Source organism: Canis aureus, chromosome 24 (assembly GCF_053574225.1).
Source record: "Canis aureus isolate CA01 chromosome 24, VMU_Caureus_v.1.0, whole genome shotgun sequence".
Classification (NCBI taxonomy): Eukaryota; Metazoa; Chordata; class Mammalia; order Carnivora; family Canidae; genus Canis; species Canis aureus.
In genome coordinates, this window is record NC_135634.1 from 27,509,102 (window position 1) to 27,525,022 (window position 15,921).

At 48.7% G+C, this 15,921-nt stretch overlaps 1 protein-coding gene across 2 annotated transcripts in view; it reads left to right on the forward strand.

Annotated features, from left to right (window-relative positions):
- The window catches only part of FAM167A (family with sequence similarity 167 member A), a 47,669-nt gene extending 33,097 nt beyond the window's left edge, over positions 1–14,572 (forward strand). For both annotated transcript variants that reach the window (XM_077868631.1, XM_077868630.1), the window contains exon 4: positions 11,302–14,572. In XM_077868631.1, the coding sequence (XP_077724757.1) occupies positions 11,302–11,565 (264 nt within the window). In that variant the 3' untranslated portion in view covers positions 11,566–14,572. The remainder of the gene's footprint in view (positions 1–11,301) is intronic.
- The last annotated feature ends 1,349 nt before the right edge of the window (positions 14,573–15,921 follow it).

Sequence of the window (15,921 nt, forward strand, 5' to 3'; positions counted from 1 at the left end):
AAGGAGGCAGGCTCCAGGGTTAATGGAGTGTGAAATGACTTTGGAGAGCAAAACGGCCTCAATCACGCCTGGAAGGTGGGGCAGAGAAGAGATGGGCTTCACTTCCTCTTGAAGGCACAGTGAGAATCTATAGATAGAAACTACAGGTGCATGAGAGCCTTGATTACTCATACAAGCCCCAGTTCTAGAGAGCCCCTGTCCCACAAGAGGCTCCCCCTCACTCGTGGTCAGTAGTGTTTCTGGCTGGTTCGTGGGCTTGTTCAGCACCAGTGTGGAACTCCCACTCTAGCAGTTTCCAAGCTGGGAAGCCCAGAATCCAGGAGAAATCTAGAAGTCCCAACACTGGTGCTCTAGGGGTCTCTCATGGAAGGAAGTCAGGGTGCCTCAGTGTCCTTCATTCGTCTTTCATTCAATTGACAACTGCCCTGGCCACAGCTGATTGATCTCCAGGCAATCTCTTAAGGAGGCACAATCCCTGCCTGGGATAGTTAATGCTCCCAGTAGGAACAATCTGAAGGCAGTGCAAGGAGCTCATGGTAGAGTAGAAACACAGTCCCCATGGTGGGGCAGTGGGGAGGGGAGGAAGGGGTGTCTCTTCTCCTCTCTGTCAGCTCTCTCACCCAGAGACAGCCCAGCAGAGCGTCTTGGTTCAGAGAGGCAAGGAGGCCCACCCTCCCTGCAGTCTGGCTGGAGGCCCTGCTCCAGCAGCCTGGCATGAGTGACACAGTCCTAGGACTAGCTGTTGGCCCCACAAGGCACCCCCACTGGCTGTCCAGGGCAGTGGCCAAGAAGTTGGGGAAGGCCCATGCACACTGGCCAAGCTAAGGACCTCCGCCTCCATTTCAAATCCCAAAATGCTTTGGCATTATGAGTGGACACAGATAAGCCAGGTGATAAAGGGGATGCTAATGCCACCCTGCCAATCCCACGGGACTGGGCTTAAGCGTGAAGAGCAACACAGGTGTCAGGTGTAAGTAATCATCTGCAAAGTGTGTGGGAAGCATGATTTGGTGACTAGCTCTGCTAGTCACTCAAGGACCCCAGTAACTTAGTGAGAGAGGTAAGAGTGTCATACGGGAAATAACTAACTGCTTAGCTCTGCAGTTCTAGGGGATAAAGTGAAACTAACACTTATGGAACCTCACATCCTATACAGAGTGTCTTATATATGTGTTATTCATGTAATTCTCAGAGCAGGTATTATTATTATGCCCATTTCACAGATAAGGAAATGGAAGCTCAGACAACTTGAGCAACTTGCCCAGAGCAGCACCACCGGTGAGTGGTAAATGAAGGACTTCAAATCCACAAGCCAGGGCTTTGTTCATTCTACTCACTGCCTCCCCACAGGCCTGGAGGGCAGCCTGGGTGAGGAAGTCAGGAAAGGTCCCCTAGGATTGTCCCAGCTGTAGAAAATGAAAACCTGGCTCTGGGGAGATATTGTCCATTGACTTCATTCATTCATTCATTCATTCATTCATTCATACATTCAACAAATGGCTTTTGAGCATGAGAGTTATGCACCAGGCACAGTAGTCATTCCTCTTTGGTGTTTTACCACCTGGCGGGGAGACAGATGAGTCAACAAATGCCTTGTGTAGGTGCTGTGGTAGGAAGCACCCATGGTGGTGAGTGTCACCCAACCTGTAAGGTATGGAGGCAAGGAGGATGGGATGGTTCTAGGGGAGGGAAGAAGGACCCAGTATGACTGCTGTGGAGGGGAGTTGAGGCTGGAGGGAGCAGGAGAGCCAGGAGGGTTGGTTGGGCCTTTGAAAGGTTTGAATAGAGGAGACCTGTCCATCAGCCTCTTGAGTGTAGGGGCCAGTGCAAACATGGGCGGGGGGCGGGGGGGAAGCAGGGAGGAACCCATGATGTGGGGTGTGGGGTGACTGTGGGCATGCCAGTCTTGGCTGTCCTTCCCAGCCTAGCAACAGCACCCATCTCTTCTGCTCCCACTCAAGGATACAGGAATCCTTTCTGAGGTGTACAGCTTCCAGGCCCGCCTCATATCCAGGATGCAGCCTTATTGGCTAGGAGAAGGTGATCAGCATCCCCTCTCCATTAAGGGGTCACATCGCTGCCCAGAGCCACTCATCTCATTAGGGGCTGATCTAGAACTATCTGAGTCTTTTGGTGCAACAAAATACCCCAGCCTGGGTAGCTTCTCAGCTACAGCCATCTGATACAGTCTGCAGGCTGCAAGTCTCTGGTCAGGGGACCAGCATGGTCAGCAGAGGGCCCTCTTCTGGGTCACAGACTTCTCGCTGAGTCCTCACATAGTGGAAGAGGTGAGGTCGCTCTCTGGAGTTTCTTATGAGAGCATTCATCATCCCATTCACAAGGGCTCATCCCTCATGACTTAAGCACATCCCAGAGGCCCCACCTCCAGATGCCATCACACTGGGCATTAGGGTTTCAACATATGAATTTAGGGGTCACACAAAGCAAACTGGAACCCAGAGCCTCTGGGGACAGATCTGGGGGCTATTCAGAGTGCATCACTCTATGTGCCAGCCTCATGGGTAAAGATTCAGTTTGGCCTTGGACCTTCCAAGTTGGAAAATCAAAGACCTTATCATAGCAATAGAACTTGAGGGATGTCTGGGAGGCTCAGAAGCTGAGTGTCTGCCTTTGGCTCAGGGCATGATCCTGGGGTTCAGGGATTGAGTCTCTTATCGGGTTCCCGGCAGGGAGTCTGCTGCTCCCTCAGCCTATGTCTCTGCCTCTCTCTACGTGTCAAATAAGTAAGTAAGTAAGTAAGTAAATAAATAAATAAATAAATCTATGAAAGAAAGAAAGAAAGAAAGAAAGAAAGAAAGAAAGAAAGAAAGAAAGAAGAAAGAAAGAAAAGAAAGAAAGAAAGAAAGAAAGAAAGAAAGAAAGAAAGAAAGAAAGAAAAGAAAAAAGAGCTTGACTCTTGCCACAGAGGACAGACGGTCCCGGACAGGGTCTGAGGCACATCTTCCCTGGCTCTGGGCTCTGCTCAAACTTTCCCTCCCAGCAGATAGGGGCTCCAAGGAGAGCACAAGAGCGCCTCGGAGAAGCCCAGACAGCCTAGTCATGTTCTGCCCAGGGGATGAGAGCCACGGTGTCCTTCTGCCCACCCACAGCCTGGGGCAGGGACAGCCTGACACCTGCAGAGAGGCAGCTGTGACTGCAGCCTCTACTTTGCCGGGCAGAGTGGTCTGTCGCCGCCCAAATAGAGACCTTTGAGAAACCTTCACTTGAGTCAACAGCTTTGCTTGAAAATCAGTCCATGAACAGTTTGCTTTCTAGAGGTGTTTGGAAAAAAATTTTTAATTTTTTTTTTTTCCCGGACCCTAAAGTTGCCTCTAGCAGCACATTTCAATGACACCACTTGCTTGCTTTCCTAACAGTATTATTCTGGCTCCTTCTCAGAGGCCAAACCAATGATCAAATAATGAATAATATTTTCTCCAGGCTTCTAAGTGTGTTCCTACACAGCACTGATTAAAACAATAAGCTGGACCTTTTGGTGAAGTTATATAAATCATCAGACAGCTTACACAAACCATTTCCAAGTTTCAAGCATTCAGTCTCATAGAGAATACGGCGCATTCCGTCCTTTCATGCACGGCTGAGAGAACGGCCTGGATTTTATACTCAGTCTCTCTTCAACATCAGTCAGAGGGTAATTGTGACAGTTGGGCTAGGATGCCTTAGATCTGAGCCTCAGAAACGGGGGCTAAACGAAATGCCCTTGATCACCTCAGGATTCCTTCTGTCTTCCTGCATCTGTGCTAATCCCAACAAGCCTCAATCCAGCTCATTCGCAGCTTCTCTGGTTTGCCCTGGGCGCACGGGGTTCTCTGGGGTGAGCTTTAGAGATAGATTTGCAAACCTCTGCCCCAAATGTGCTTGCAGGTGTGCACAGGGCCGTGTCTCAAGCCATTGTCCCCATCTTGTTGTTTCTCCAAATTAAGAGAACAAATTTTCAGGGGGAAAGGTGCAAGATCGCAGAAAGTGAAGGACTAGGGAATGGAAATGAAGCAGCTCAGGAACAGGGCTGCAGGGAGGCCAGGTGCTGGAGAGAAGAGGGTGTGTCCACAGGCCATATACTAGTACTCATCTGAGGAAGCACCAGCTGCTGGGGCAAAGTTGTGTTCAGAGGAATGGCTTCTTGTGCTCCTGACCGTCTGCTAGTTATGTGATTTTTGTCTTTTTTTCAAAGTCCTTAAAACTTCAGGGCATTTTAGACCTGCAGAGAGCAGACCCAAGAAAGTGTCCTAGCACGTTCCATTGGCAACTAGGAATAAAGGTATTAGCCAGAACCTCGCATTTTTAAGTATTAAAAGAAACACTGACATGCTGTCTTCCCTGGAATGCCAAGACATCAGTGTTTTAGACTGAGCAAGTGAGCACAGAGCAAGTGGACAACGGGCACTGAGGAAGGAAGCAAATCATCCAGATTGCCCCCAAAATGCCGCTTCTCCCAAATGCTGCAGGGGCCGTTGCCTAAGAACAAAACACTCTCTTCCCCAAGCACCCCAGTTTGCCCCAGATCAGGGAGGGTTTTAGGATATGGGACTTGGGGAGCTAAAACCAGGAAGGTTCTGGGCAAACCTTGGGTGATCGTGGTGATCACCCTAATTTTTAGCTTTTGTTGTTTCTTTAATTGTGGTAATATATATGTGTGTGTATATAATATAAATATAAATGCATATATAAAATGTAAAATTACCATGTAACCATTTTTAAGCATACAAGTCATTAGGTACATTCCCAGTCTTGTGCGATCATCACCACTGTCCATCTCCAGAAGTGAGTTCTTCTTCCCCAACTGAAACTTTGTCCCCAGAAGACACTAACTCCCCATTCTCCTCTTTCTCCCCCCCCCGCCAGCTTCTGGCAACCCCCATTCTCTGTTCTGCCTCTCTGAGTTTGACTACTTAGATTCGTCATGTAAGTGGCAAGTCTCTCACTTACAGATCGTGCTGTAGCGTACGCCAGGATGGCTGAATAACATGCCACTGTATGGACAGGCCGCATTTCGTTGATCTGTACATCCATCAGTGGACACGTGGGTGGCTTCCACCTCCTGCCTCTTACGAATAATGCTGCTACGGACACAAGTGCACGAGTATCTCTGTTCAAGCCCCTGCTTACAATTCCTGCAGGGAGATACGCCCAAGAGGAATTGCTGGGTCATGTAGTAATTCTCTGTTTAATTTTTTTGAGGGACTGCCATATTGTTCTCCACATCAGTTGAAGGCAATGTTTGTTTTTATTCCACCCGACTCAGAGGCAGAAGTCAGCCCGTCTTCTAACTCCCCCTGAGAGCAGATCACTCTCACATGAGGTACTTGTGTGAATTTCCTCGCCTGGCCATCCTACCTGCGTTGGCGACAGCCGTGCATGGCCATTGCTGCAAAGTCACCCATTGGCCACCTCTTTCGTGAGCTTCCTCATCTGATAGGAACACGCCCTGTCACCACAGTGGGCTGATGGCCACAACACGCTGCCATTTCTTCCCCTTTCACCGAGCACTCTGCCCTAATTACAGGATTACTGGAATTGTAGGCGCGCCTCTGAGAATCCAGCAAGCGCCTTTATTCTGCTGGAACAACAGGCCACCCTGGGAGGGGGATTAGAAATCGGCACGTCCTACAGTTGAGCCTTTGCCAGGGAGAACATTAACCCATACTCTGATGGTTGAGTCAGCGGGCCCAGGGTGACCTAGGGCCAGCGTCTCAGTTTCTTTAATAAAGTCTTAAAAGTGGGAGGTTCTGGCCACTTTCCACGTTCTGCACCTTGGCTTGGAGAGAAAGAGCTTAACCGGTGAACCTCTTACCTTTGTCTGACTGGCAGCGTTCAGCTCACTTGGCATGCCACTTATTATCTACCGTGCTTCTCGTAGTCCTTGGAAAAGACAGTGTCCCTTCTCTCTAGATGAAGAGACAGAGAAGTTCAGAGAGTGTTAGTGACTCACCCAAGGCCACACAGCTCAAGAGGAGGGGCTTCCACTGGAACCCAGATCCAAACCCCAGAACAGAGGATTTCCCACTTCATTGGGCTCTGGGATCCAGCCCAGCTCCAGGTAAGCAGAAGCCATGGAAGGGCCACCAGCTCTGGGCTCTGAGGGGCCTGGGGTGGTCCAAGGGCACCATGCCCCGGCTGGCCGATCCTGGATAGTCCCTTAACTTCTCTGAGTTGGTTTCCTCCTCTGTAAAACAGACTGAAATACCTCTCATCTAGAGCTGTGAGCAGATGCAGTGAAGTAATAACGTTAGTTGACACTTCACCTGACAGTATGTGGCAGGAGATGGGGCATGAGATCATAGCTGCCTGAGTGCCTCCTTGGCAGAGCAGAAAAAAAAAGCAAGGGGGGCCTGACTCACTGTAACAGGATCAGCAAAGACATATGTTCACTAAACATATCTGGAAAAGGTTTAATTTCTAAAAAGCCTCATAGCTATATGAACCTTGTGAAATAAGCCAGTCACAAAAGGACCAATTCTGTATGATTCCACTTATATAAGGTACATCAAGCAGTCAAATTCACAGAGACAGTGAAATGGTGGTTGAGAGGGGAAGGAGGGTGGGAGTTGTTTAATGGGGACAGAGTTTCAGTTTTAAAAGATGAAGAGGTCTGGAGGTGGATGGTGGGGATGGTTGCATACCAGTGAGAATATGCTTAACACCACTGAACTGTATGTTTAAAAGCGATTAATATGGTAAAAATGTTGGGTTATGTGTATTTTGCCACAATGAAAAAAACGAAAGAAAAATTCTAGGTGGTGTGTTGGGAGTGGGGTGGGGAATCTGCACATTTTGCTTAGGTTTTTTAATTTTGTTTATTTTTAATTTTTAGCAATGGGAGTTCATTTCTGTATAGATTCGGCCTGATTACCGGAGTTAGCTCTTTTCTTTTTTTTTCTTTTTTTTTAAAGATCTTATTTATTTATTCACAAGAGACACAGAGAGAGACAGAGAGGCAGAGACACAGGCAGAGGGAGAAGCAGGCTCCACGCAGGGAGCCCGACATGGGACTCAATCCCAGGACTCCAGGATCACGCCCTGGGCTGAAGGCAGGTGCCAAAACGCTGAGCCACCCAGGCCTCCCCTGTAGTTACCTCATAAGGCAGGGCAGAAATACCTCAAATTAATGTACAAGTCACCCTTGGGAAATCCTTTAGTGAGAATAGGACCAACACAGCCGGTTTTCCCTGTGGCATTGGAACAGTGTTTCTCTGAGCATCAGATGCAGTGGCTGATTTACGTTCAGGGGTCGTAACAAAATACATACTCCGAGTGACTCGTAGGGCAGATACTAACACTGAGGCGCCCTCAGAACCAGGGTCTGCAGGGAAAACAGCCCCTTCCCCATCCCCCATCGTGGTCCTTTGGGAGTACAAACAAGTCGAATGGCCAGAATCCTCAGCCCTGTTGAAAGTATGGTCTTATTTCTCTTGATTCTCTTATGCAGAGTCAAATGAGTCCAAGCTGAATGAGTCTGTGAAGTGGCTTCACCAAGGTGGCCTTGGGCCAGTCAAAGAGAACTGGACATATGCTTACTCTCACCCCTCTTTCCCGCTAACTCTGATGGGATTTCAACCCTAAATTGTTCTCTGACCTTTGACTTGATCTATTGGCCATAGGAAAATAGACCTTTTCTTCTATCAGGCACCCCTACGGGCCACATCTCACAGATACTCCTAGACACCTGCTCAAACCTGAAATTCTCCGACCTTAAGGATCTTTTCAGACCTCAGATCCAATCTCGGGGCCAAAGCTTAAATCAAAACCATGAAGTTCCCATCTTTTCAAAGAGCTCTATCTTCAAATGATAAAATACTCCCAGAGAAGTGGTTCAATCAAGACTCCTCGAAGACCATATTAAATAAAGCAATGGGCGTGAGCTGGCACTGTCTTTCAGACAAATTTGACCACTATCTCCTTCAGAAGGGTTTTAGACAACGCCTAGCCCACTTCCATGCATGACCAATGAACATCTAGCCCACTTCCAAGCTCCATGACAAATGAATGAATGGCCAACTGCCCTGTGATGAGCAAGCCATCATTAATTTGGTGCTGTTCTAAATCAGTAGAGTTTTTAAAAAAGATTTACTTATTCATTTGAGAGAGAGGGCAGAAGGAGAGGGAGAGAATCTCAAGCAGACTCCCCATTGAGCGTGGATCCCAGGACTCTGAGACCATGACCTGAGCCAAAATCAAGAGTCTGACACCTAACCAACTGAGCCACCCAGGTGCCCCAATAGAATTTCTGATTGGCAATAAAATTTGGGTTTTTATGCCCAAGGATTAAGAAACTAACAAACAGGGGCTATGAACTTTAATACCAATTTTGCCATTAAATATTTTGCTGATCCCCATGCAAGACTTTTTTTAAAGCTTTTTATTTATTTATCCATGAGAGAGACACAGAGAGAGAGGCAGAGACATAGGCAGAGAGGGAGAAGCAGGCTCCCTGAGGGAGCCTGATGTGGGACTCAATCCCAGGTCCCCAGGATCACGCCCTGAGCCAAAGGCAGATGCTCAGCCACTGAGCCACCCAAGCATCCCTCCCATGCAAGATTTTTTATCTTGATTTTTCTTATCTGCAAAATGGAAAGAAGGGGGATCTGTAGAAATACATTTAAACATGAAAGAGAAAAAAAGAATGATAAAATGCTTGTTGGTGAAGTTGCTTATTTTTCTACGAGGCAATGCACTAGATTCCAAACCTTAACAGAGGAAAAGTGAGACCATTTGTATTCACTTGCATAACAGTGGGAAGTGTCCCCCTGGGATCTCAGGGTTGGTTTCTCCACATCAGTTTGGTTCCAAGCACCATGTGAAGGATGTGGCTGAGCTTGAAGACACAAAACCGCAACAACAATAGCCACATGCAATGACAGGCAGAGTAGACAGTGAGAAGGAATCAGATTTGTATCAAGTAGGAGCAGCTGAGGACCCCTGTCCTATTGACAAGGGTTATTTTTTTTAATTTTTATTTATTTATGATAGTCACACACAGAGAGAGAGGACAGAGACACAGGCAGAGGGAGAAGCAGGCTCCATGCCCCGGGAGCCCGACGTGGGATTCGATCCCGGGTCTCCAGGATCGCGCCCTGGGCTGAAGGCAGGCGCTAAACCGCTGCGCCACCCAGGGATCCCGACAAGGGTTATTAATGGAAAGTGCTGGGATGCCTGGGTGGTTCAGTGGTTAAACATCTGCCCCTGGCTCAGGTCATGATCCTGGGGTCCTGGGATCGAGTCCTGCATCAGGCTCCCCGCAGGGAGCCTGCTCCTCCCTCTGCCTATGTCTCTGCCTCTCTCTGTGTCTATCATGAATAAATAAATAAATAAAATCTTTTTAAAAAAATTAATTGAAAGTGCTGGGAGCCTGAGGAGATCCTGTGAGCTCCAATACCCATCTCTGCTATGGCACCACTGTGAAACTGAGAACTGTTTGACATTCTTCCAGACTTGTAAACTATTCAGCCAACCTGCTCTGCTGATCCCTCGGGGCTGGCTGTATAGTACTAACAAAGTTAGCATGAGGATGAATTTTGGAAACTGTAAAGATGTTAGACCAGGTGTGGGGGTATTATCACTCTCCTTCCTCAATAGAAAAGGCATCGAAAAGATCATGAGCCTTTTGTTAGTTCACTGAGTGCAGGACTAGCTCCATGCCCCACCCTCCTCAACAGTAGCAGAGGAACCAGGACTTCCTTGTCGGTGGCTTGGGCACTGGAGACTGATTGTCTGGATTTCTCATCTCAACTCTGCCATTTATGCCCTTTGTGGCTTGACATAGTGACTGACTTTGTCAGCTTCTGTCTCTTCATCTCTAACTGGGGGATGGTGATGGTGATTTTACTTAGAGTTGCAGCATGTTGATATACCCGTTATAGACTGAATTTTTGTGTCGCCCCTCCAAATTCACATGATGAAGCCCTTACCCCCGGAGTGATGGTATTTAGAGGTGTGCCTTTAGGAGGTAATTAGAGTTTGAGTCATAAGAGTGGGGCCCCCATCATGTGATTGATGTCCTTATGAAAGGAAAGAAAGCTGAGCTTTCTGTCTCCATCATGTGAGGATAAACCAAGAAGGTGGCCATTGCAAGCCAGGAAGAAGGTCCTCCCTAAGGATGGCATCAGCCCACCCCTTGATCTTGGACTTCCTGACCACGAGAACTATGAAAAATCTTAGTTTGTCTATTGGTTAATCTTCCCAGTCTGTGGTATTTTGTATGGCAGCCTGAGCAGATTAATAGATTCCTGAAGAGCTTAGAACAGTGCCCGGTTCATAGTAAAACACTCAGTAAATATTGGCATATATTTACATATTTGTTTGGTTTTTTTGAAACTTTATTATGAAATATTGCAGACAGGGGCACCTGGGTGGCTCAGTGGGTTGAGCATCCAACTCTTGGTTTCAGTTCAGGTCATGATCTCAGGATCATGGGATGGAGCCTGGTGTCGGGCTCAGTGGGAAGTCTGTTTAAGGATTCTCTCTCTCTCCCTCTGCCCCTTCCCCTGCTTTCTCTCTCTCTCTCTCTCTCTCAAATAAATAAAATCTTTTTAAAAACATTGCAGGCCTTCTAGAATGTTTAAAGGTTTAAAGAATAACAGCATAACCACTACCCAGCATGAGGTATGAAATATTACCAGTACAGCTGAAGCCCTCATATACCTTCCCCAACCACCTTCTTTCCTTCCCACCCAGAGGTAATCATGCTCCTGAATTTGGTACTTATCACTCCCGTGCGTTCCTTTATACTCTTGCTCCATTCCCATCTGTATGTATCTGTAAACAATGAGACTGAAATTTTAAGTAAGCCAGGACTGACATATGTCTCTTCCAGACAGACTTAGACATAGTATCTAGCCTAGCACAAAATATTGTTGGAGGGGCGCCTGGGTGGTTCAGTTGGTAAGTGTCTGCCGTGGGCTCAGGTCATGATCTCAGGGTCCTGGGACTGAGCACCCATCAGGCTCTCTGCTCAGCAGGGAGCCTGCTTCTCCCTCTCCCTCTGCCTGCTGCTCCCCCTGCTGGTGTGCTCTCTCTCTCTCTCTCTCTCTCTCAAATAAATAAAATCTTTTAAAAAACAACAACAAAGTATTGTTTAGGAAACCCATCTGTCCCCATGTGTCATCTTGCTCTGTGTGTGCTTTCACCCTCCTGAGCAGGGACTGTCCAATATCTCCAGGTGGACCAATCGACGATGCGAGCCATTAATCAGGTCTCCAATCAGCATGTGTGTGTTTGTCAGAGGCGACGGAGCGGCAAGCCCCAGCCCCGTTCTTGGCTGACGCCTCCTCTCCTCCCTTCCAGATGGAGATGCGGCTGCAGGACCAGCAGCTGGCCAGACAGCTCATGCGGCTGCGCAGTGACATCAACAAGCTGAAGATCGAGCAGACCTGTGACCTGCACCGGAGGATGCTCAACGATGCCACCTACGAGCTGGAGGAACGGGACGAGCTGTCCGATCTCTTCTGCGACTCCCCGCTGGCCTCCTCCTTCAGTCTCTCCACCCCGCTCAAGCTCATCGGAGTCACCAAGATGAACATCAACTCCCGGAGGTTCTCTCTGTGCTGAGAAGCCCTGGAAGGGGGCGGGGGGGGGGGCGGTGCAGAGCAGAGTGTTTGGGAGGCGGGGAGGGGATGTGGCAAGGGAGTTGAGGCTGAGTTACCCTGAGTGGGTCTCCCCAGAGGCAGGACTTCCCTGTGACTGGTGAACCTGGACCCTCAGACCCACAGCAGGTGCTCTCCCCGGGGGCTCCGGCTGTGGAGCCCAACAACCCCCTGACTGTCTGTGACCCAAAGTGTCCTGCAGAAGGGCCGCTCCATCCAGATGTTCAATGAGACCTGGCTCCCAGCATGACACATCTCCATCCTCCCCTCGCTCACCCATATTCCTGTTTCCCGGAATCGCTGGTGCTATGATCTGGGATCCCGAAGGGGGACCCCCAGAGCTGTAATTCTTGCAGAAAGCTTCCCCAAGGACACTGCACATCCAGGGAGGAGGTGATTAGGTGTGTCAGATGAACCCATCTCCTGTTGCTGTCCTCTAAGTACAGGCTCAAGTTCACCGTAAACAGGTGACTTAGCAGCCCTAACAGGGACCCACCTGGAAGGGAAAACCAGAAGGAATGACAAAGTGGGGGCTTGGGGACGCAGCCCCACAGTCCTGGCCAGCGCCTCTGGGGAGCAGCTGGTCCAGGCGACTGTCAGTCTTAGACCTTGGCACCACCAGCACCGTGTAAATTGTTTCCAGCGCGTGCCAGGACACACCAGGGAATGTGGGTGGAGCAAGCACAGATGCCCTCTGTTGCCGCCCTGGCCGCACACACCAATCCCAGTCTCCAAAGAGCCCCTTGGGGAGTGCCTGAGAGAACCAGGCAAGTGTGTCGGTGGATTTCCCACCTCCGAATTCTCCTGATGGCGTCACTTTTGTCCCCTTCTTGCCCTCCCCAGAGAGACTCCACGGAGCTCAGGAGCTCACCCTGAGCCTCCTCTGACATTCTGTGCCTAATTTAAACGACTAATTTTAATTGAATCAGACTGTTACTAATCTGTTGCTAACTTGTTAACAACTGTTTGATTTTTGTCCAAATGGTGATGCCAATTGGGTAGCTCAAGTACAGTAGTTAAGGAATTGACTGTAAAGGGTTGTCCCTGACATCGGGCATGAAGATCAGCAAGGTGAGGGCTGACACCTCAACAGGGAGGAAAGTTAACCTGATAGAATGCTGCGTGGAGCGTGTTCTCCTGCCAGCTGGGGGTGAGGTGGCTTTGGACGTCACCTAGCCGAGCCTTCTTGTTCATAATGGAGTGAAGTGAAGCCAGGGAAGGAGATGACCTTCCTCAGGTTTCATAGCTCCCTAGTGGCTGTAGAATATCAACAGGTTAAATCATTATTAAAACTGCCTAGACCAATCATATATCAATGAACCTGAACCCCAAAGATGGTCCTAATGCTTTGCCAAACCCACAAACTGCCAAGCCCTCTACTCTCCACCTCGTGCAGCCCCTACATGTACCTCTCACTTTGCAACTCAGAATAGTTGGGTCAAAGTCAGAGCAATGCCTGGAAAGTAGACCCGCAGTACATGCATTTACCAATCACATTTCCATAGTTGAAGTAAGGTGTCCTGATGTTCTTTCATGTTTCATCTTCCTGTTTAGTCTTACTGGGGCCTATGCACACTTTTACACACACACACACACACACACACACACACACACACACACACACCCTGACTCACATTGGTTGTTTTTCTTTTGTGGGCTGGCAGTGGGAGGATGTGAATGAATGGTCCCTAGTTAGAAAAGAACTTGGTCTCTTTTTTGTGATTTCAAAGAGCCAGAGGGTTTATGCTTCCTTCAAAGAAGGTCCAGCACCACAGCTAAAATTCATTCTCAACCTGACTCTGAGCAATGACTGCAGCCTGAGGCCCAGAGGACTGGTCCACAGAAAAGACCTCAGTGCAATGCCAGGACCCTTAGACCTGCTCCCCCTCAGGCAGGGAAGGAGGGGACTTTCTCTACCCAGTGCCCTCTCTCCTCAGGGATTACATCCAAGCACTGCCAAGTCCTGCAGAGGCGTTCCTGCCGGGCTTCTCTGAGATGCCTCCTTGAGAGGGCAGGGCGGCAGGCTGGCCTGCGCACACCACTCACTCTCGAGAGGCACACAGGTACACGTATGAAAACCCACACCAAAAAGCCCGTTGCATATTCTGAAAGTAATGCCAAACTGGTGTTTTGGGTTTTTTTTTTTCTTTCTAGAAAATCAGAAATCAGTCATTATAGTAATTGAAAAAATTGGATTCTACTAAAGCTGAGTGATATAGTTGATTTTGTCAATCCAATGGAGTTGGCATCAGCTGGGCAATTTATTGTTCGGGTCATCTAATGGTCCCTTCCCATCTTTGTTCTCTGAGAGGAAGCCCAGATCAAGAAACACTTTTTCTGAATAGATTAGACGTCTCCTCTCTTTTGCTTAGCTCACCCCAAGAGAATTTAATCTGGGGGCGAGGATGGTGGAGAAAGGGGAGGGGACCAGAGATGACAGCAGAGGGGGACAGACCGGGTGCGTCCCCTGACTCATCATCCAGTGTCCGGGAGTTCCCTTAGTCCCACAGGAAACACAATTAACTCACCCGGTCAGTTCAACTGTGTGAAGTCCCTGCCTGGTTGGGGGGATCAAGAGATGTCTGTGGATCACCTGCAACCTAACCTGTGCCATCGCCAGCATCCTGGGGCCACCTTCTGGTGTCCCACGTGTACACAGTACTATTTGCAGTCTGACTCATTATCTACCCACCTCTGTGTCATCCCCAAGGACCCTGAGTGTAAACCACGAGGTCTCCACTGACACTGCCGTTACATAGCAGTGTGTGATGCCTTCACGGACTCAGCAGAGATCACAGAGGCCCGGAGAGCCTGGGGAGGCTAGAGAGGGCCTGATCCGGCCCCGGGCCTCCTCCCTGTAGCAATACCAAGTGCTATTACATAATCGATGGACAATTTATAATCTTATTTTTTATTATTATTTGTTTCTATATTGCTGTTAGAAAAAGTGAAATAAAAATATTTCAAAAGAAGATACTATATAAGGAGGAGAGATTTCTTTTCTTTTACCTTGTTCCTATTGTAGCACATACAGAAAGAGAGAGGAGGGGAGGGAGGGAGGTTGGAAGGAAGGAAAGAAGTGTGGGTGGAGGTGGATGGGTTTGGGACACGCTTTTGGATATACTTTGGAGGTAAAGCCAACAAGACATGCTGACAGCTTGGATGTGGTGTGTGAAGAAGATGGAGGAATTAAGAACCACCCTCTGGCCAGCAGCTGGACAGAGGGGGTGCCATTTACTGAGATGAAGAAGCTTTGAGGGGAGCATGATTGGGGCAGAGGGGCAACACCCAGTAGTTGTGTCTCAAGCATGGTACATTTAAATGCCTATTAGACATCCAAGTGGGGAGTGTATAAGTGGTTGAATATAGGGATCTGGATTACAGGAAATGGCCAATGTTGGAGACATAAATTTGGGATTCTGGCATAGGATATTTGGATGACATTAAAAGTACCATGCCTGTATAAATTCCTGAAGGAAGAGAGAGAGGACATAAAAGAAGAAAGAGCTGGGATGCCCGGGTGGCTCAGTTGTTGAGCATCTGCTTTTGACTCAGGTCATGATCCTGGGGTTCTGGGATCGAGTCCCACATCGGGCTCCCTAAGGGGAGCCCACTTCTTCCTCTGCCTGTGTCTCTGCCTCTCCTTCTGTGTCTCTCATGAGTAAATAAATAAAATCTTAAAAAAAAAAAAAAAGAGGCAGGGGCTAAGTACAGCATCCTAAGACCCTGACATCTAGAGGTCTGGAGATGGAATGGAAGGTGATGACCAGTCAATGGGGGGAGCAGAGTGATATTTTAGGGATGATACAGCCTCTCCACTCAGGGACACAGACTGTTGCTACCCTACCTGCCCGGTGGCCGCAGCTAAGTGTATTCCTCTGGGACTGGCGACATAGGTCAAAAACAGTGGCTCCTAGAGCCACCTACAGATCTTATCTATCTCATTTATTTCTAAGATAGATAAGATCTGCTGACAACATTCCCTTTGGCTTCTCAGCAGGAGGAGAAGCCCTCTCCTGACTATGGCAAAGGTGCGGAGTCTGTGATCTTGGCGGTTGGGCCAGGAAGGCTGTAATGGGCCCACAGGGAGGAGGAAGGCAGTGTGGCTGACGGTGGCCCTGCCACGACAGACAGGCCTGTCACAATCCCAGGCCCTCTCTGCTGGGAACCGCTCTGGAGCCCTGCAAGTTTTCAGACCTGGCTATTTTTAAGTACCCTGTTCGCCGGCTTGAAGCCAACAGTGATGGAGACAGCAAGGCGGTCTCCGAAGGAAGTTGCTTTAGGAAAGGAAACCACAAACGTTTGAGGCCTTGGCAAGAAG